This window comes from Heptranchias perlo, unplaced genomic scaffold (assembly GCF_035084215.1).
Source record: "Heptranchias perlo isolate sHepPer1 unplaced genomic scaffold, sHepPer1.hap1 HAP1_SCAFFOLD_263, whole genome shotgun sequence".
In the NCBI taxonomy this organism is placed as follows: domain Eukaryota; kingdom Metazoa; phylum Chordata; class Chondrichthyes; order Hexanchiformes; family Hexanchidae; genus Heptranchias; species Heptranchias perlo.
Genome location: NW_027139275.1, coordinates 324,004 through 346,142, shown reverse-complemented (window position 1 = coordinate 346,142; position 22,139 = coordinate 324,004). Strand labels below are relative to the sequence as shown.

Genomic DNA, 22,139 nt, shown 5'->3' with positions numbered 1-22,139 from the left:
GCAATTTTTTCACTCAAAGGGTGGTGAGTGTCTGGAACGAGCTGCCAGAGGCAGTAGTAGAGGCGGGTACAATTTTGTCTTTTAAAAAGCATTTGGACAGTTACATGGGTAAGATGGGTATAGAGGGAGATGGGCCAAGTGCAGGAAATTGGGACTAGCTTGGTGGTATAAACTGGGCGACATGGACATGTTGGGCCAAAGGGCCTGTTTCCATGTTGTAACTTCTATGATTCTATGATAGACTTGAAGAGGATATGGACACGCTGGTGGCATGGACAGACACGTGGCAGATGAAGTTTAACACGGAAAAATGCGAGGTGATGCATTTCGGTAGGAAAAACGAGGAGAGGCAATATAAACGAGAGGGCACAATTCTGAAAGGGTTAGAGGAACAGAGGGATCTTGGGGTATATGTGCACAAATCGTTGAAAGTAGCAGGGCAGGTTGAGAAAGCGGTTTAAAAAGCAGACGGGGTCCTGGGCTTTATGAAGAGGGCATACATTAGAAAACAAGGAAGTCATGATGAACCTTTATAAAACACTATTTCGGCCACAAATGAAGTATTGTGTCCCGTTCTGGGCAGTGCACTTTTGGAAGGATGTGAAGGCCTTGAGAGGGTGCAGAGGAGATTTACTCGAATGATTCCAGGGATGAGGGACTTAAATTACGTGGATAGACTGAAGAAGCTGGGATTGTTCTCCTTGGAACTGAGAAGGCTGAGAGGAGATTTGACAGACATATTCAAAATCATGAAGGGCCTTGACAGAGTAGATAGAGTGAAACTGTTCCCATTGGCGGAAGGGACATGAACCAAAGGGCATAGATTTAAGGTGATTGGCAAAAGAAGCAAAGGTGACATGAGTAAAAACTTCTTCACACAGCGAGTGGTTGGAATCTTTGATTTTTGTGCATTTCAAGTGATGAAATTTCATTATTTTACAGACTGTATCTTAAGAGTGGGATTAAAAGTTCAGTGTTTTTGACGCCAGGAATCTGGTGCAGCCGTTGTTAAATTTATCAAAGCAGGCAATTGTCGCCATTTATCACAAGAACGCCCTAACTGGTTATGCGATCAAGATGAAAGTAACGCAACGAGGGACAATTGATACAACACGAAAGGCATCGGGCTATGACAAAAAGCGTGCGCCATTTATTCTCTGAACATAGAAACAGTCTGGTCTCGCTCACTACAGGAATCTCCATGTCTCAGCGAATTCGCCTTTCGGGACCTTGTCTCAAGATGAATTGTGATTTCCGTGAAGCCAATGTTCCATTCCTTTATAAGTTTCATGTGCCTGCTCTCCGATCACAAGGTTTTTTTTAGTCCACAGGGTAAATGGTGGAATATCAGCCCTGCTCAGCCGGCTATGATCACGGTACATTTTCTTGCAGACAAAACACACATTGAAACCCTGGAACTTTGAGGCAATGAATCCTGAGGAAAAATAAAATAAGGGCTCGAATCAATCTAACCAATAGCACCACCGAGACAAGTGAAGAGGTCACCTGCGAAACCAGTAATTCACTGAGCTAAACCTTGAGGCTGCAGTGACCAATATAACAGCTGTCCACTGTCAGTTTACTTTTCCAAAATGAATGGTTGAAACTTGCAGGAGTGAAAATCCAACGAACCGGTCTTCACTCTTAAACCAGCAACTGTGAAGTTAAGAGAAACGTGCCGGAGAAATACTCGATTTCAGCGCGGTGACACTGGGCCAGAGTAAAGCTCAGTTAATATGATCGCCGAGTGGCGAGAGGGTGGATTTGGAATTCCTGAGCGACCGCACTGCGCATTTTCCAGATCTGCTTGGAGCACCAATCCCTTCAATTCATCACTTACAGGGACAATTCGATTCTCGGTTTCTTTTCCCTGAACTTGACGAGATCTTAAAAATTGAAAGCGACCAATATCAGAGCGAACCTCGTCACCGACATGCTCACAGATACAGAGCGGCCACACTCTGCTTCAGTGAGATGAAAACCCAGAGCGGTTTCAAGGTTGAATGCAATTGGAAGCAAAGCTCATTCAATGAAAGTGCAGGTCATTGAGGTGCCTTTAAAGTCCTGATTGTTTGAACTGAACTTCTTCCGAAAGCGCTTGAGATTCAGGTGGAGTGATTTGTGGATTTATTTTTCCTCTTTGCAAAGTTTGAACCGCACGTCAAGATCAAAAGTCTAGGGTTAAATTAGGGCTTCTCCAGGGTATGACCCTCGAATCGAGAATTATCCCCCGACCTCAACGAGCCCAGAAACAAGAACGTGTCACTGACACATTCCATGAGAGGGCTGACTGTTTCATGAAAAGGCATTTTTGAAGAGACTTCCTGATCAGTTCTGTGTTGGCTCCTGAACAAAACACAAACACCGCACTGTGCGTTTTTCCGTCTAAAATTCACTAAACACCACGAATTAAACAAAGGCACCGCTGGGAGTTGAACCCAGGATCTCTTGTTTACTGAACAAGCGCTTTAACCAACTAAGCCACAGAGCCAAGTCATGGTCCTGTTTCCCACCTCCTCTCATTAATATCTATCAGCTACACGTCACATTCTGTTGGGGGTTCAGACTGTTTGATCTTTGTCTATTTCACTTGCCCGTTTCCCTGTGAATCCCGATACTGACTGCGTTTCAAGCTGTGTTTATCTTTCTGTGTCCATCAGTGCTTTGATACACGGATGAATATTTGTGCTTGTGTTTGTTACTTTAAATAAATTGGGGATGGACAATTCTCGCTCTGACACTGAAGAACTAATTTAGCAAATTTCACAGTGAAGAGTTGTTTATTGTGGTGCTGAAACGAAAAAAATGTAAAAGGTGCAAAGAGGGAAAACGAGAAAAACTCGTGAGTGAAATTAAGGACAACTTTCAAGGTTTTTACACGTACATTAAGAGAAAGAAGGGTGACTAAGAGTAATGTGGGCCCCTTAAAGACAAATGGAGGTGATATTGTAATTGAAAAATCAGGAAATAGCAGCCTTTTTTGACACTCACAGAAAAGCATGAGGATAATGTACCAGAGACACGAGGAAAACTGAAAATAAATCAAGGGGATTCAGTGCAAGTAAAATAATGGTACTGGAGAAAACAATTCGACTAAAGATAAACAAATCTCCAGGACCTGATGGTGACCATCCCAGGGGAATAGGTGAGGAAATTGTACATGCTTTAGTCATGATCGTTCAAAACTCTCTTGATTCAGGAATTGTTCCATGGATTGAAAAATTTCAAATATCATTCCATTAATTAGGAAGGGTAGGAGAGATAAAGCAGGAAATTATAGACCGATTCGTCTGACGTCTGTTGTGGGGAAGTTACCACTATCTGTTATTAGGGAAAGAATGACTGAGCACTTGGATAAACATGAATTGATCAGAGAGAGTCAGCATGGATTTGTAAAGTGTAAGTCAAGTCCAACGAAACTTTTTGAAGATGTAACTAACGTGGTAAATAATGGAGTGTCTATGGGGGTTATGTGTGTATTGACTTCCAGAGGCATTCGTTTAGGTTTAACATCAGAGACTGTTAACAGAAATGAGAACATGTGGAATTCAAAGCAACCCATTGACATGGGGAGGGAGTTGGTTTGGAGGTCGGAGACAGAGAGTAGGGTTAATGGGTATGTACTCAAATTGACAGGATTTGATTAGTGGTGTCCCCCAGGGATCTGTATAAATGAGGCAGATAAAGGAACAGAGAGCGGTATATCCAGGTTTGTCGACGACACCAAGTTTGGGTGCACAGTGAGTAGTGGAGATGGGAGCATAAAGTTACAAAGGGAAATTGATAGATTCAGTGAGTTGGTAAAACTGTGTCAGATGGAGCTTACATAGAATTACATCGAATGTACATCACAGAAACAGGCAATTCGGCCCAACTAGACTATACCGGTGTTTATGCTGCAGACGAGTCTCCTCCAACCCCTCTTCATCTAACCCGATGAGCAAACCCGAATATTCCATTCTCCTCCATGTGTTTATCCAGCTTCCCTGTAAATGCATCCATGATATTCGCCTTAACTACTCCTTGTGGTGGCGAGCTGCACATTCTAACGACTCTCTGGATAAATATGTTTCCCTTGAATGCCAGATTGGATTTATTGATGACTATTATATTCATGGCCCTAAGTTCTCACATCCCCACTCCCAACAGTACAAACACCTTATCGACATCTGACCGATCAAACCCTTGCATAATCTTAAAGTCCTGTATCAGGTCACCCTCAGCCTTCTCTTTTCTCGACAAAAGAGCCCCAGACTGTTCAAAGTTTCAATCTGGGGAAATGTGAGGCCATCCACTTTGGCCCGAAGCAAGATAAATCAGAGTATTTTCGAAATGGTGAGAAGCCAGGAACTGTGGGTGAGCAGAGATACTTCGGGAAATCACGAAGAGTTGGCAGACAGGTGCAAAAAATAATTTAAATGGCTAATGGAATGTCGGCCTTTATCTCAAGGGAACTGGAATTCAAAAGGGTGGAAGTTATGTTAGAATTCTATAAACTCTGCTAAGGCCACATTTAGAGTACGGCATTCAGTCCTGGGCACCAGACCTCAGGAAGGATATATTGGCCTTGCAGGAGGTGCAGCGCAGAAAGACCAGAATGATACCGGGGCTAAAATGTTTAAATTATGAGGACAGGTTGCGTGGACAAGGTTTGTATTTCCTCGTGAAGAGAGGATTAAGTGGTGATGTAATTCAGGTGTTGAAGGTGATTCAATGATCCAATGGTGGGTGTGTGAGTTGGTGCTGAATCGGTCCCCTTCAGTGAAGAGAGGGTCAGCGGGCGCCTGACAGACACGGCTCGGAACGGGACTCGCTTCTCTCCGGCGGCAGCGGCTGGTTTAGAGAGATCTCTCTGTCTGCTGCTGTTACTCCGCCTCCCGCACTCTGGGAGAACCGCAGAGGTCGGTCCTCATTTTTCTCTTATGGATCCGGCTCCATCCGTTTACTGTTGACGGGAGTGCGTCTGATACCAAGTCAGTCAGAAGCGGGTGCAAATCACAACATAGGCACAGGCCCAGGGACTGGGGACTGGTTTGATATTGGGTCCTTTTTAAGGGATAGGCTGTAGAATGTTTGTATAATAATAAAGATCAGAATTAACTTTGATACAATGAAGTTTTCTTCAGTTATTTCCCATTTCCACCCTCACCAGTTTTATACAGTAACAGGTAACAATGTTTGAGGGATGTGATGTCCAGTGTTGGTGGAATCAGTGTAATTTAACTTGATACATTGAAGAATCTCTTGTCTATCCCAGGCTCTTACCTTAGGTTAAGACCCTCACCGAGTTTAAAATTGGCCACTCACTGATATAAATAAACCAGTAACAATCCCGAAACCTCAGCGGGGATATTTGTTCCGATACTTAATGACGGTCCCAATTTCCACTGAAATTCTCAATCAGCAAATCCCAGAGGCTGTTTCGGATTTGACAAACTGTGAAACAGATTGTTTTAAAAGCCGGAAAGAGGGTAAAACTGGTGGTTGATATGAAGTGTTATACATTATCTCTTTCTGTTTCAGATTTACAATTTCTCTTTGTGTGTTACTGACAGGAGAGGCTATAACGGAGCCCTGTGACTGGGTAACGAGCTGCACTGAGTCATTGGCCTGTGTTACAGACCGGCTCGTTGGACCTGCTCATTTCGTGAACTCGCTGGTGTCTCAGCACGTGTGATGACTGAGTGAATCCCTTCCCACACACGGAGCAGGTGAACAGTCTCTCAACCAATGGGCATGCGTTGATGTGTCAGCAGTTCATTTCTGCTTTTAAAGCTCTTCTCACAGTCACTGCATTAAAAGGTCACTCAATAGTGTCAACAAATTAATGTTTCAGAAGGTGGGATGATCGAGTGAATCTCTTCCCACACACGGAGCAGGTGAAAAGTCTCTCCCCAGTGTGAGTGCGTCGATGTCTCAGCAGTTCGTTTCTGATTTTAAATCTCTTCCCACAGTCAGAACATTTAAAGGTCTCTCAGTGTGAACTCGCTGGTGTTGCAGCAGGTTGGATGCCCAAGTGAATCCCTTCCCACACACTGAGCAGGTGAACGGCCTCTCCCCAGTGTGGGTGCGTTGGTGTGTCAGCAGATTAAATTTGCTTTTATACCTCTTCTCACAGTCAGAACATTTAAAAGGTCTCTCATCGGAGTGAACTCGCTGGTGTCTCAGCAGGATGGATGGCCGAGTGAATCTCTTCCCACACACGGAGCAGGTGAACGGCCTCTCCCCAGTGTGAACTCGCTGGTGTTTCAGCAGGGTGGATGACCCAGCGAATCCCTTCCCATACACTGAGCAGGAGAACGGCCTCTCCCCAGTGTGAACTCGCTGGTGTTTCAGCAGGGTGGATGACCAAGTGAATCCCTTCCCACACACTGAGCAGGTGAACGGCCTCTCCCCAGTGTGGGTGCGTTGGTGTGTCAGCAGATTAAATTTGCTTTTATACCTCTTCTCACAGTCAGAACATTTAAAAGGTCTCTCATCGGAGTGAACTCGCTGGTGTCTCAGCAGGTTGGATGGCCGAGTGAATCTCTTCCCACACACGGAGCAGGTGAACGGCCTCTCCCCAGTGTGAACTCGCTGGTGTTTCAGCAGGGTGGATGACCCAACGAATCCCTTCCCACACACTGAGCAGGAGAACGGCCTCTCCCCAGTGTGGGTGCGTTGGTGTGTCAGCAGATTAAATTTGCTTTTAAACCTCTTCTCACAGACAGAACATTTGAAAGGTCTCTCATCGGAGTGAACTCGCTGGTGTCTCTGCAGGATGAATGACCGAGTGAATCTCATCCCACACAAGGTGCAGGTGAACGGCCTCTCCCCAGTGTGAACTCGCTGGTGTTTCAGCAGGTTGGATGACTGAGTGAATCTCTTCCCACACACGGTGCAGATGAACGGCCTCTCCCCAGTGTGAGTGCGTTGGTGTCTCAGCAGATTAAATTTGCTTTTAAACCTCTTCTCACAGACAGAACATTTGAAAGGTCTCTCATCGGAGTGAACTCGCTGGTGTCTCTGCAGGATGAATGACCGAGTGTATCCCTTCCCACACACGGAGCAGGTGAACGGCCTCTCGCCAGTGTGAACTCGCTGGTGTTTCAGGAGGAGGGATGACTGAGTGAATCCCTTCCCACACACGGAGCAGGTGAATGGCCTCACCCCAGTGTGGGTACATTGGTGTGTCAGCAGGTTCCTTTTGCATTGAAACCTTTTCTCACAGTCAGAACATTTAAAAGGTCTCTCCCCAGTGTGAACTCGCTGGTGTGTCTGGAGGCTGGATGAAATAGTGAATCCCTTCCCACACAAGGAGCAGGTGAACGGCCTCTCCCCAGTATGGGTACGTTGGTGTATCAGCAGATTAATTTTGCTTTTAAACCTCATCTCACAGTCAGAACATTTAAAAGGTCTCTCATCAGAGTGAACTCGCTGGTGTGTCAGGAGGCCGGATGACTGAGCGAATCCCTTCCCACACATGGAGCAGGTGAACGGCCTCTCCCCAGTGTGACTGTGTTGATGAATTTCCAGCCTGGACGGGTAATTGAATCCCTTCCCACAGTCCCCACATTTCCACGGTTTCTCCATGGTCTGGGTGTCCTTGTGTCTCTCCAGGTTGATGATCAGTTGAAGCCTCGTCCACACACAGAACACGTGGACGGTTTCTCCCCACTGTGAACGGTGCGGTGTTTTTTCTGGCGGTGTAACTGGTTAAAGCTCTTTCCACAGTCAGTGCACTGGAACACTCTCACTCGGTGTGTGTCTCGGTGCTTTTCCACTCACACTGATGTCTAAAATCATCTCCCACAGACAGAACAGACAAACATTTCTCCTTCCACATTCAAAGGTCGATGATATTCAGGTCCTGATGAATGGAGTGACTCTGTCAGATCTTGACGTGATCTTTGGTTTGAGTTTCCCTCTGCAAATCCTCCCCTGTAAAAGTAGTTTATAAAAGTTATCACTGTAAGTACAGGATAGAAATTCAGATCAGATAACTTTACTTTCTATGGAACATTATTTCCTCTCTCATTCCTCAAAGCTGTAAATCCCCGTCCCACACACTCTCCCTCCTCCCTGTGCTGAAATCCAAATCCATCGCATCATCTTTCAGTGGCCCTAAACCATAAGTGAAAGGGTGTGAGAGAGAGTGTGAGAGAGTGAGTGTGAGAGAGTGTGAGTGTGTGAAAGAGTGTGAGAGAGTGTGAGTACAGCAGTGGGCTGGGTGTGGAGAATGAAGTGGGGCAGGTGGACCATGTTTCAGTGGGGCAGCAGTGATCATAATCTCATTAGGTTTAGAACAGTTATGGAAAAGGACAAGGGACAGTCAAATGTGAAAATTCTTAACTGGAGGAGGGCTAATTCCAGTGAGTTAAAAAGGGATCTTGTCCAGGTGGATTGGAATCAAAAATTGGCAGGCAGAACAGTAATTGAACAGTGGGAGGCCTTCAAGGAGGAGTTGGTTTGGGTACAGAGTAGACAGATTCCCACGAGGAGGAAAGGAACGGCATCCAAAGCTGGAGCTCCCTGGATGACTAAAGGTATAGAGATCACCATTTCTCCTTCATTTACAGACGCCCCCTGACCAATCACCATTTCTCCTTCATTTACAGACGCTCCCTGACCGATCACCATTTCTCCTTCATTTTCAGACGCTCCCTGACCGATCACCATTTCTCCTTCATTGACAGACGCTCCCTGACCGATCTCCATTCCTCCTTCATTTACAGACGCTCCCTGACCGATCACCATTTCTCCTTCATTTACAGACGCTCCCTGACCGATCACCATTTGTCCTTCATTTACAGACGCTCCCTGACCGATCACCATTTATCCTTCATTTACAGACGCTCCCTGACCCATCACCATTTCTTCTTCATTTACAGACGCTCCCTGACCGATCACCATTTCCTCTTCATTTACAGACGCTCCCTGACCCATCACCATTTCTTCTTCATTTACAGACGCTCCCTGACCGATCACCATTTCCTCTTCATTTACAGACGCTCCCTGACCGATCGCCATTTCTCCTTCATTTACAGACGCTCCCTGACCGATCACCATTTCACCTTCATTTACAGACGCTCCCTGACCGATCACCATTTCTCCTTCATTTACAGACGCTCCCTGACCGATCCCCATTTCCCCTTCATTTCCCGGCGGGTAGTGAGGGGGGGATAATGTTCACTGTTTTATATTCGGGTCTGGGGCCGCACTCGGGGTTTGTAAAGCCTGAGCCTGGGCCTGAGCCCGGACCCGGGCCCCGGGGTTTATTGATCCTCTTGCTCCGATCCTCTGACCTGCACCGAACGCGCTCCTCCCGCAGCCTCGACTGGCCGCGCATGCTCAGGACACACTGACCAGTAATGAGTCACTACTGCGCCTGCGCACTGGGCTCCACTGATTCAGATAGGGCACAATCTGAACCGCGCTGCATGCTGGATGATGCAGCCGCCATTGATGATCTTAATATCAGGCCGAAAAACAAAGACATTGGAAGCATACAATTCAAGTGTTCAATTCATTTCATAAATAATTGAATAGTTCAATTCATTAAATAATCAATTGTTTAATTTATTACATAAACAATTAGTGTTTATTTATTATATAAAGGATTCAAGTGTTTAATTTATCGTAGAAATAATTCAATAGTTTAATTCATTATATAAATTTTCCTTCGTTTAATTTATTATATAAAGAATTCAATATTTCGTTGAATTATTTATATAATAAATTAAACACTTGAATGATTTGTCTGATAAATTAAACACGAGACTTCATTATATAATAAAGTAAACAATTTATTATGTGTAATGAATTAAACCTTTGAATTATTTATATAATCAATTAAACATTTTGAAATTCTTCATGCAATAAATTAAATAATGGATTATTAATATGATTAAATAAACACTTGAATCTTTCTATGATAAGTTAAACCTTTGAATTAATTATATAATTTAAACACTTGACCTCTTTATATAATAATTTTAACACTTGGATTATTTATATAATAAACTAAACAATTGATTTTTTTATATAATAAATGAAACACTTGAATTATTTATATAATGAATTAAACATGAATTATTTATATAATAAATTAAACAATTGAATTATTTAGAGAATCAAATAATCAGTTCAATCATTTATATAATAAATTAAACAATTGTTTTTTATAATAAATTAGACATGCATTATTATATAATAAATTAAACACTTGTTTATTTGTATAATAATTTCATCAATTGAATTATTTAGATGCTTAATTTATTATGAAAATAATTCAATAGTTTATTTTAACAACTGAAGTCGTTATGTAAGAAATTAAACAATTGATTATTTATATAATAAATTGAACTATTGAATTATTTAGATAATAAATTAAACAGTTGAATTATTTAAATAATAAATTGAACAAATGAACTATTTATGTAATAAATTATACACTTGAATGCTTCATTAATAAATTAAACACTTGCTTATTTGTATAATAAATTCACAAATTGAATTATTTATACAATAAATTAAACAACGGAGCTATTTATATATTAAATTATACACTTGAATTATTATATAATTAAACTACTGAATTATTTATCAAATATATTAATCAATTTAATTATTCATATAATAAATTAAACAATTTAATAATTTACATAAAAAATTAAACACTTGAATTATTTATAATATATTAAACAATTGAATGATTTATATAATAAATTTAGCTATTGAATTTTTTATACAATAAATTAAACTCTTGGTTATTTATATAATAAATTAATCAATCGAATAATTTAAACTATTGAATTCTCTTTATAATAAATGAGACATTTGAAGTATTCATATAATAAATTAAACACTTGAAAACAATTTAATTATTGATATAATAAAATAAGCAATTCATTATTTATTTAATGAATGAAACTATTGAGTCATTTATATTACATTTTAAACTTTTCAATTATTTATATAATAAATGAAGCCAGCTTGGACAAAATGGAGGCAAGCGCAGAGTCCGTCTTGGACAAAATGGCGGCCGGCATGGCCACCATCTTGGAAAAAATGGCAGCAAGCACGGCCGCCATCTTGGAAAACATGGCGGCAGGCGCGGCCGCCATCTTGGGCAAAATGGCGGCAGGCGCAGCCACCAACTTGGACAAAATGGCGGCAAGCGCGGCCGCAATCTTGGAAAAAATGGCCGCCGCCATCTTGTCACATGGCGGCAAGAGGCCGACAGAGTGTCCCCAGTGATCCCGCAGTGACCCCAGAATGTCCCAGTGACCCCAGAGTGATGCCGGGGTCCCAGAGTGCACCCAGTCAGCCCAGAGTGAGGCCAGGGTGCAGCCGGAGATCCCAGAGCGATGCCAGAGCGTCGGCCTTTGCGTTTGGGCCACCACAACAACCACCACCACAACTGTACTGTACGTGTACAGCACACGGTGGGTAAAAGGGAACGATTCACTCCTGTCTGGTACTGTACGGCCCGTGTGTGTCTCAGTGTGAGCTCCTGTACGTGTACAGTACACAGTGGGTAAAAGGGAACGATTCACTGAGAGATTGCAATGTTGAGTGTAACGGTTATTTGAGGGGTTCAGTCCCTAAACGGGCTGTGTTTTGACAGACACTTTTTACAGTAACGAGTTGTGTTTAGTTTAGGGAGGTGGGTACAATCCGTGTCAGGGACTCACTGGCCCTGTGAAATGTTGAATTTTGCTCACAATATGGTGTGTTTGGATTAATGGGGGACAAGGTTTAACTCCACTGGGCTGGATTGTTTTATAAATCTCTCATTGACTGGGTCTTTCAGACCAGGATGGGAGCTGCTTCTCTCTCTCTGTAAACACCCTGAGGCAGTGAAACACTCTCTGACAAACTGTTCACAGGAACCAACCCATCAGACATGGGGAATAGACAAATACCTGGGACTGGAAATGAGCCTCCCACCAACAGAGCAGAGAGAAGGAGGAAATCATCACACCTTCAAGATCTGGATCGGTTTTGTCTTTGGAGCAGGTTCTGGTTAATTTTACTGCTTTCAAGTTATGTTATGGGACCAGTGAGACTGAGACACACACACACACAGACTGTACAGTCAGGAGACACGTGTCCCTTGCACAGACATTGGGTTTGAATTGAGCTGAGCTGTGCCACAAATGAATATGGGATTAAAATCTCAAATTCCAATCAGTTTGCTCCCGAGCTTCCCCATGTGTCTGTGTGGTTCCATTACAATACAATTTCACATGGGGGCCCAAAATGGCTTCGGAATTAACACTATTTTTTTCTGAGTTGTCGGTGACCTTTTCAAAAATTAAACTTCAAACTAAGAAAACATTTGGAGGCTGTTTTCACATTTCGGCTCTCTGCGTGCTGCAGGACGCTCCCTGAAAGTGCTTTTAATTTCAATTCAGACCCGAGATATGTCACATTGTCAGCCTCTGAATAATAGTTTGATCCACTTTGTGTTATTTCTGAAAAGTTGCACTTGCAATGAACGAAGGGAGGAATTTGGGCTCGAACAGATGGTAATATTCTGTTGGACGGTCGGTACTGAGGGAGCGCTGCACTGTCAGACGGTCAGTGTGTGTCTCAGTGTCAGCTCCTGTACAATGTCCCAGTGATCCCCCAGTGTCCCCAGAATGTCCCAGTGATCGTCCAGTGTCCCCAGAATGTCCCAGTGATCCCCCAGAGTAACCCAGACATTACTCACGTGGCCCCCATCGGGTCCAGGCTGCGGTGAAGGTCTCAGTCAGTCAGTGCCCAGCAGAGAGAACGATTCTTGGCCCAGGATTCCTCCTCCTCCTTCTCACAAAATGTCTCTTTCTGGATCATCTCCTTGCAGCATTTCATCGAAAAGTTTCCTGAGGGGAGAGAGAGAGAGAGAGAGAGAGGGAATTGATTAAAATACAAAAGCAAGGGATTAAAAAGGCACAGCAAGAGCCCAGAATACCCCCACACCCACTCCCTCTCCCAGTTACACCGACAATCCCTCAGCACCAACACTGAGACACAAATCCCAGTTACAAACCAGAGAATCGAAAGAGAGAGAAAAGTTGGGAGAGAGACAGAGAGAGAAATACACTCAGGACAGGCTGGAGGACCCCGGCAGACAGAGATTGTCCCCGCCCCTGGGGAGGGTTTGGGATGAGACTCACGGCCATCCCCTACCCCCGGGGAGCTCCCTGCTTCAGCCTTTGAGATATTAGACTGAATCTCAATGGGTCTCCCTCAGGGACCTGTCCATTCTCATGTTAATCCAGGGACAGCCCAGGACAGGACTGGTTTGACCAGGAGACCTGTCTGTTGGAATGAGCCACATTTCAAGGACCTATTTTACTGATTTGAAACCCTCACAGCCTGTCTCCCCCTCTTCCCTCACCCCAAACCGAGTCCCCCCTCCACCCTCAGCCTGTCTCCCCCCCTCCCCTCGTGACCCAAACACCCCGGGGACCTCCGACACATCCCACCCTGCCCGGCGTCCACATTTAAAGAACTAAAGTTGGGCGGAATCTGCTCCGAATACACAAGGGCTGCAGAGCTGGAATGGCTGCTGTTTCTCAGACAGTGTTTGACCATTTCATTCTCTCTGTGTGTTTACTGTAAAGAGCTGTGGAGGGAGCAGGGACTCCATCTCATTCTCACCTCCCCGGGTCTGGATGGCAAACAGGTTCCGAGCTCAGGGCACAGCACCATTTCAAACACTCAAATCATCCAAAGGTTGAGAAACGAGATTTAACTGACAGGTTTCCAGCCTCTAATTGAAGTTTTAATATAGAAAACATTTTAATAAATAAAAATGCTGCAGAAAGGTGAATAGAGTGAGGGACAGAGAGAGAGAGAAAATGATCGATTTAAATGAGATAGAAAGACAGAGAGAGGGGGAGAGAGAGAGAGAGAGAGAGAGAAAGAGGGACAGAGAGAGAGAAAATGATCGGTTCGGTCAGACTCTCTCTGTTTAAATGAGAGAGAGGGACGGAGAGAGAGAGGGACGGAGAGAGAGAGGGACGGAGAGAGAGAGGGACGGAGAGAGAGAGGGACGGAGAGAGAGAGGGACGGAGAGAGAGAGGGACGGAGAGAGAGAGGGACGGAGAGAGAGAGGGACGGAGAGAGAGAGGGACGGAGAGAGAGAGGGACGGAGAGAGAGAGGGACGGAGAGAGAGAGGGACGGAGAGAGAGAGGGACGGAGAGAGAGAGGGACGGAGAGAGAGAGGGACGGAGAGAGAGAGGGACGGAGAGAGAGAGGGACGGAGAGAGAGAGGGACGGAGAGAAGCCTCTCTGGGCTGTTTAATTGTTGTTACTTTAAACAGTGAGACTGAAATATTTCAGAGAACTTTTCAATCAAGAAAAATTCAGAGACAACAGAGAGAGAGAAAAGGACAGAGAGAGAGGGGGAGAGGCAGAGAGAGAGAGAGAATGATGGAGTGGGGAGAGAGGCAGAGAAAGATAGAGGAACAGAGAGTGAGAGAAAAAGAGAGGCAGCGAAAGAGAGGGGAAAAGAGGGGGAAAGAGGCAGAGGGAGAGGACGGGACAGGGGGAGAGAGGACGGGACAGGGGGAGAGAGGACGGGACAGGGGGAGAGAGGACGGGACAGGGGGAGAGAGGACGGGACAGGGGGAGAGAGGACGGGACAGGGGGAGAGAGGACGGGACAGGGGGAGAGAGGACGGGACAGGGGGAGAGAGGACGGGACAGGGGGAGAGAGGACGGGACAGGGGGAGAGAGGACGGGACAGGGGGAGAGAGGACGGGACAGGGGGAGAGAGGACGGGACAGGGGGAGAGAGGACGGGACAGGGGGAGAGAGGACGGGACAGGGGGAGAGAGGACGGGACAGGGGGAGAGAGGACGGGACAGGGGGAGAGAGGACGGGACAGGGGGAGAGAGGACGGGACAGGGGGAGAGAGGACGGGACAGGGGGAGAGAGGACGGGACAGGGGGAGAGAGGACGGGACAGGGGGAGAGAGGACGGGACAGGGGGAGAGAGGACGGGACAGGGGGAGAGAGGACGGGACAGGGGGAGAGAGGACGGGACAGGGGGAGAGAGGACGGGACAGGGGGAGAGAGGACGGGACAGGGGGAGAGAGGACGGGACAGGGGGAGAGAGGACGGGACAGGGGGAGAGAGGACGGGACAGGGGGAGAGAGGACGGGACAGGGGGAGAGAGGACGGGACAGGGGGAGAGAGGACGGGACAGGGGGAGAGAGGACGGGACAGGGGGAGAGAGGACGGGACAGGGGGAGAGAGGACGGGACAGGGGGAGAGAGGACGGGACAGGGGGAGAGAGGACGGGACAGGGGGAGAGAGGACGGGACAGGGGGAGAGAGGACGGGACAGGGGGAGAGAGGACGGGACAGGGGGAGAGAGGACGGGACAGGGGGAGAGAGGACGGGACAGGGGGAGAGAGGACGGGACAGGGGGAGAGAGGACGGGACAGGGGGAGAGAGGACGGGACAGGGGGAGAGAGGACGGGACAGGGGGAGAGAGGACGGGACAGGGGGAGAGAGGACGGGACAGGGGGAGAGAGGACGGGACAGGGGGAGAGAGGACGGGACAGGGGGAGAGAGGACGGGACAGGGGGAGAGAGGACGGGACAGGGGGAGAGAGGACGGGACAGGGGGAGAGAGGACGGGACAGGGGGAGAGAGGACGGGACAGGGGGAGAGAGGACGGGACAGGGGGAGAGAGGACGGGACAGGGGGAGAGAGGACGGGACAGGGGGAGAGAGGACGGGACAGGGGGAGAGAGGACGGGACAGGGGGAGAGAGGACGGGACAGGGGGAGAGAGGACGGGACAGGGGGAGAGAGGACGGGACAGGGGGAGAGAGGACGGGACAGGGGGAGAGAGGACGGGACAGGGGGAGAGAGGACGGGACAGGGGGAGAGAGGACGGGACAGGGGGAGAGAGGACGGGACAGGGGGAGAGAGGACGGGACAGGGGGAGAGAGGACGGGACAGGGGGAGAGAGGACGGGACAGGGGGAGAGAGGACGGGACAGGGGGAGAGAGGACGGGACAGGGGGAGAGAGGACGGGACAGGGGGAGAGAGGACGGGACAGGGGGAGAGAGGACGGGACAGGGGGAGAGAGGACGGGACAGGGGGAGAGAGGACGGGACAGGGGGAGAGAGGACGGGACAGGGGGAGAGAGGACGGGACAGGGGGAGAGAGGACGGGACAGGGGGAGAGAGGACGGGACAGGGGGAGAGAGGACGGGACAGGGGGAGAGAGGACGGGACAGGGGGAGAGAGGACGGGACAGGGGGAGAGAGGACGGGACAGGGGGAGAGAGGACGGGACAGGGGGAGAGAGGACGGGACAGGGGGAGAGAGGACGGGACAGGGGGAGAGAGGACGGGACAGGGGGAGAGAGGACGGGACAGGGGGAGAGAGGACGGGACAGGGGGAGAGAGGACGGGACAGGGGGAGAGAGGACGGGACAGGGGGAGAGAGGACGGGACAGGGGGAGAGAGGACGGGACAGGGGGAGAGAGGACGGGACAGGGGGAGAGAGGACGGGACAGGGGGAGAGAGGACGGGACAGGGGGAGAGAGGACGGGACAGGGGGAGAGAGGACGGGACAGGGGGAGAGAGGACGGGACAGGGGGAGAGAGGACGGGACAGGGGGAGAGAGGACGGGACAGGGGGAGAGAGGACGGGACAGGGGGAGAGAGGACGGGACAGGGGGAGAGAGGACGGGACAGGGGGAGAGAGGACGGGACAGGGGGAGAGAGGACGGGACAGGGGGAGAGAGGACGGGACAGGGGGAGAGAGGACGGGACAGGGGGAGAGAGGACGGGACAGGGGGAGAGAGGACGGGACAGGGGGAGAGAGGACGGGACAGGGGGAGAGAGGACGGGACAGGGGGAGAGAGGACGGGACAGGGGGAGAGAGGACGGGACAGGGGGAGAGAGGACGGGACAGGGGGAGAGAGGACGGGACAGGGGGAGAGAGGACGGGACAGGGGGAGAGAGGACGGGACAGGGGGAGAGAGGACGGGACAGGGGGAGAGAGGACGGGACAGGGGGAGAGAGGACGGGACAGGGGGAGAGAGGACGGGACAGGGGGAGAGAGGACGGGACAGGGGGAGAGAGGACGGGACAGGGGGAGAGAGGACGGGACAGGGGGAGAGAGGACGGGACAGGGGGAGAGAGGACGGGACAGGGGGAGAGAGGACGGGACAGGGGGAGAGAGGACGGGACAGGGGGAGAGAGGACGGGACAGGGGGAGAGAGGACGGGACAGGGGGAGAGAGGACGGGACAGGGGGAGAGAGGACGGGACAGGGGGAGAGAGGACGGGACAGGGGGAGAGAGGACGGGACAGGGGGAGAGAGGACGGGACAGGGGGAGAGAGGACGGGACAGGGGGAGAGAGGACGGGACAGGGGGAGAGAGGACGGGACAGGGGGAGAGAGGACGGGACAGGGGGAGAGAGGACGGGACAGGGGGAGAGAGGACGGGACAGGGGGAGAGAGGACGGGACAGGGGGAGAGAGGACGGGACAGGGGGAGAGAGGACGGGACAGGGGGAGAGAGGACGGGACAGGGGGAGAGAGGACGGGACAGGGGGAGAGAGGACGGGACAGGGGGAGAGAGGACGGGACAGGGGGAGAGAGGACGGGACAGGGGGAGAGAGGACGGGACAGGGGGAGAGAGGACGGGACAGGGGGAGAGAGGACGGGACAGGGGGAGAGAGGACGGGACAGGGGGAGAGAGGACGGGACAGGGGGAGAGAGGACGGGACAGGGGGAGAGAGGACGGGACAGGGGGAGAGAGGACGGGACAGGGGGAGAGAGGACGGGACAGGGGGAGAGAGGACGGGACAGGGGGAGAGAGGACGGGACAGGGGGAGAGAGGACGGGACAGGGGGAGAGAGGACGGGACAGGGGGAGAGAGGACGGGACAGGGGGAGAGAGGACGGGACAGGGGGAGAGAGGACGGGACAGGGGGAGAGAGGACGGGACAGGGGGAGAGAGGACGGGACAGGGGGAGAGAGGACGGGACAGGGGGAGAGAGGACGGGACAGGGGGAGAGAGGACGGGACAGGGGGAGAGAGGACGGGACAGGGGGAGAGAGGACGGGACAGGGGGAGAGAGGACGGGACAGGGGGAGAGAGGACGGGACAGGGGGAGAGAGGACGGGACAGGGGGAGAGAGGACGGGACAGGGGGAGAGAGGACGGGACAGGGGGAGAGAGGACGGGACAGGGGGAGAGAGGACGGGACAGGGGGAGAGAGGACGGGACAGGGGGAGAGAGGACGGGACAGGGGGAGAGAGGACGGGACAGGGGGAGAGAGGACGGGACAGGGGGAGAGAGGACGGGACAGGGGGAGAGAGGACGGGACAGGGGGAGAGAGGACGGGACAGGGGGAGAGAGGACGGGACAGGGGGAGAGAGGACGGGACAGGGGGAGAGAGGACGGGACAGGGGGAGAGAGGACGGGACAGGGGGAGAGAGGACGGGACAGGGGGAGAGAGGACGGGACAGGGGGAGAGAGGACGGGACAGGGGGAGAGAGGACGGGACAGGGGGAGAGAGGACGGGACAGGGGGAGAGAGGACGGGACAGGGGGAGAGAGGACGGGACAGGGGGAGAGAGGACGGGACAGGGGGAGAGAGGACGGGACAGGGGGAGAGAGGACGGGACAGGGGGAGAGAGGACGGGACAGGGGGAGAGAGGACGGGACAGGGGGAGAGAGGACGGGACAGGGGGAGAGAGGACGGGACAGGGGGAGAGAGGACGGGACAGGGGGAGAGAGGACGGGACAGGGGGAGAGAGGACGGGACAGGGGGAGAGAGGACGGGACAGGGGGAGAGAGGACGGGACAGGGGGAGAGAGGACGGGACAGGGGGAGAGAGGACGGGACAGGGGGAGAGAGGACGGGACAGGGGGAGAGAGGACGGGACAGGGGGAGAGAGGACGGGACAGGGGGAGAGAGGACGGGACAGGGGGAGAGAGGACGGGACAGGGGGAGAGAGGACGGGACAGGGGGAGAGAGGACGGGACAGGGGGAGAGAGGACGGGACAGGGGGAGAGAGGACGGGACAGGGGGAGAGAGGACGGGACAGGGGGAGAGAGGACGGGACAGGGGGAGAGAGGACGGGACAGGGGGAGAGAGGACGGGACAGGGGGAGAGAGGACGGGACAGGGGGAGAGAGGACGGGACAGGGGGAGAGAGGACGGGACAGGGGGAGAGAGGACGGGACAGGGGGAGAGAGGACGGGACAGGGGGAGAGAGGACGGGACAGGGGGAGAGAGGACGGGACAGGGGGAGAGAGGACGGGACAGGGGGAGAGAGGACGGGACAGGGGGAGAGAGGACGGGACAGGGGGAGAGAGGACGGGACAGGGGGAGAGAGGACGGGACAGGGGGAGAGAGGACGGGACAGGGGGAGAGAGGACGGGACAGGGGGAGAGAGGACGGGACAGGGGGAGAGAGGACGGGACAGGGGGAGAGAGGACGGGACAGGGGGAGAGAGGACGGGACAGGGGGAGAGAGGACGGGACAGGGGGAGAGAGGACGGGACAGGGGGAGAGAGGACGGGACAGGGGGAGAGAGGACGGGACAGGGGGAGAGAGGACGGGACAGGGGGAGAGAGGACGGGACAGGGGGAGAGAGGACGGGACAGGGGGAGAGAGGACGGGACAGGGGGAGAGAGGACGGGACAGGGGGAGAGAGGACGGGACAGGGGGAGAGAGGACGGGACAGGGGGAGAGAGGACGGGACAGGGGGAGAGAGGACGGGACAGGGGGAGAGAGGACGGGACAGGGGGAGAGAGGACGGGACAGGGGGAGAGAGGACGGGACAGGGGGAGAGAGGACGGGACAGGGGGAGAGAGGACGGGACAGGGGGAGAGAGGACGGGACAGGGGGAGAGAGGACGGGACAGGGGGAGAGAGGACGGGACAGGGGGAGAGAGGACGGGACAGGGGGAGAGAGGACGGGACAGGGGGAGAGAGGACGGGACAGGGGGAGAGAGGACGGGACAGGGGGAGAGAGGACGGGACAGGGGGAGAGAGGACGGGACAGGGGGAGAGAGGACGGGACAGGGGGAGAGAGGACGGGACAGGGGGAGAGAGGACGGGACAGGGGGAGAGAGGACGGGACAGGGGGAGAGAGGACGGGACAGGGGGAGAGAGGACGGGACAGGGGGAGAGAGGACGGGACAGGGGGAGAGAGGACGGGACAGGGGGAGAGAGGACGGGACAGGGGGAGAGAGGACGGGACAGGGGGAGAGAGGACGGGACAGGGGGAGAGAGGACGGGACAGGGGGAGAGAGGACGGGACAGGGGGAGAGAGGACGGGACAGGGGGAGAGAGGACGGGACAGGGGGAGAGAGGACGGGACAGGGGGAGAGAGGACGGGACAGGGGGAGAGAGGACGGGACAGGGGGAGAGAGGACGGGACAGGGGGAGAGAGGACGGGACAGGGGGAGAGAGGACGGGACAGGGGGAGAGAGGACGGGACAGGGGGAGAGAGGACGGGACAGGGGGAGAGAGGACGGGACAGGGGGAGAGAGGACGGGACAGGGGGAGAGAGGACGGGACAGGGGGAGAGAGGACGGGACAGGGGGAGAGAGGACGGGACAGGGGGAGAGAGGACGGGACAGGGGGAGAGAGGACGGGACAGGGGGAGAGAGGACGGGACAGGGGGAGAGAGGACGGGACAGGGGGAGAGAGGACGGGACAGGGGGAGAGAGGACGGGACAGGGGGAGAGAGGACGGGACAGGGGGAGAGAGGACGGGACAGGGGGAGAGAGGACGGGACAGGGGGAGAGAGGACGGGACAGGGGGAGAGAGGACGGGACAGGGGGAGAGAGGACGGGACAGGGGGAGAGAGGACGGGACAGGGGGAGAGAGGACGGGACAGGGGGAGAGAGGACGGGACAGGGGGAGAGAGGACGGGACAGGGGGAGAGAGGACGGGACAGGGGGAGAGAGGACGGGACAGGGGGAGAGAGGACGGGACAGGGGGAGAGAGGACGGGACAGGGGGAGAGAGGACGGGACAGGGGGAGAGAGGACGGGACAGGGGGAGAGAGGACGGGACAGGGGGAGAGAGGACGGGACAGGGGGAGAGAGGACGGGACAGGGGGAGAGAGGACGGGACAGGGGGAGAGAGGACGGGACAGGGGGAGAGAGGACGGGACAGGGGGAGAGAGGACGGGACAGGGGGAGAGAGGACGGGACAGGGGGAGAGAGGACGGGACAGGGGGAGAGAGGACGGGACAGGGGGAGAGAGGACGGGACAGGGGGAGAGAGGACGGGACAGGGGGAGAGAGGACGGGACAGGGGGAGAGAGGACGGGACAGGGGGAGAGAGGACGGGACAGGGGGAGAGAGGACGGGACAGGGGGAGAGAGGACGGGACAGGGGGAGAGAGGACGGGACAGGGGGAGAGAGGACGGGACAGGGGGAGAGAGGACGGGACAGGGGGAGAGAGGACGGGACAGGGGGAGAGAGGACGGGACAGGGGGAGAGAGGACGGGACAGGGGGAGAGAGGACGGGACAGGGGGAGAGAGGACGGGACAGGGGGAGAGAGGACGGGACAGGGGGAGAGAGGACGGGACAGGGGGAGAGAGGACGGGACAGGGGGAGAGAGGACGGGACAGGGGGAGAGAGGACGGGACAGGGGGAGAGAGGACGGGACAGGGGGAGAGAGGACGGGACAGGGGGAGAGAGGACGGGACAGGGGGAGAGAGGACGGGACAGGGGGAGAGAGGACGGGACAGGGGGAGAGAGGACGGGACAGGGGGAGAGAGGACGGGACAGGTGGAGAGAGGACGGGACAGGTGGAGAGAGGACGGGACAGGTGGAGAGAGGACGGGACAGGGGGAGAGAGGAAGGGACAGGTGGAGAGAGGACGGGACAGGGGGAGAGAGGAGGGGGACAGGTGGAGAGAGGAGGGGGACAGGTGGAGAGAGGAGGGGGACAGGTGGAGAGAGGAGGGGGACAGGTGGAGAGAGGAAGGGACAGGTGGAGAGAGGAAGGGACAGGTGGAGAGAGGAAGGGACAGGTGGAGAGAGGAAGGGACAGGTGGAGAGAGGAAGGGACAGGTGGAGAGAGGAAGGGACAGGTGGAGAGAGGACGGGACAGGTGGAGAGAGGAAGGGACAGGTGGAGAGAGGAAGGGACAGGTGGAGAGAGGAAGGGACAGGTGGAGAGAGGAAGGG

The 22,139-nt window shown here is 52.9% G+C and overlaps 1 protein-coding gene and 1 non-coding gene across 9 annotated transcripts in view; both read right to left on the bottom strand.

Moving 5' to 3' along the window:
- Window positions 1–1,128: 1,128 nt before the first annotated feature.
- LOC137310548 (zinc finger protein 271-like) overlaps window positions 1,129–22,139 on the bottom strand; it is a 342,914-nt gene continuing 321,903 nt past the window's right edge. For 7 of the 8 annotated variants that reach the window (XM_067978318.1, XM_067978315.1, XM_067978322.1 and 4 more), the window contains 2 exons: window positions 12,698–12,848; window positions 1,129–7,920 (listed from right to left, as the gene is read on the bottom strand). In XM_067978318.1, coding sequence (XP_067834419.1) covers window positions 5,917–7,572 — 1,656 coding nt within the window. In that variant the 5' untranslated portion in view covers window positions 7,573–7,920; window positions 12,698–12,848 and the 3' untranslated portion in view covers window positions 1,129–5,916. Of the gene's footprint in view, window positions 7,921–12,697; window positions 12,849–13,629; window positions 13,801–22,139 lie in introns of those variants that run through there. The other variant, XM_067978323.1, reaches the window with a different exon arrangement.
- Window positions 2,418–2,491, bottom strand: trnat-agu (transfer RNA threonine (anticodon AGU)). Its single transcript has one exon. It is a non-coding gene; the product is annotated as a tRNA-Thr (tRNA).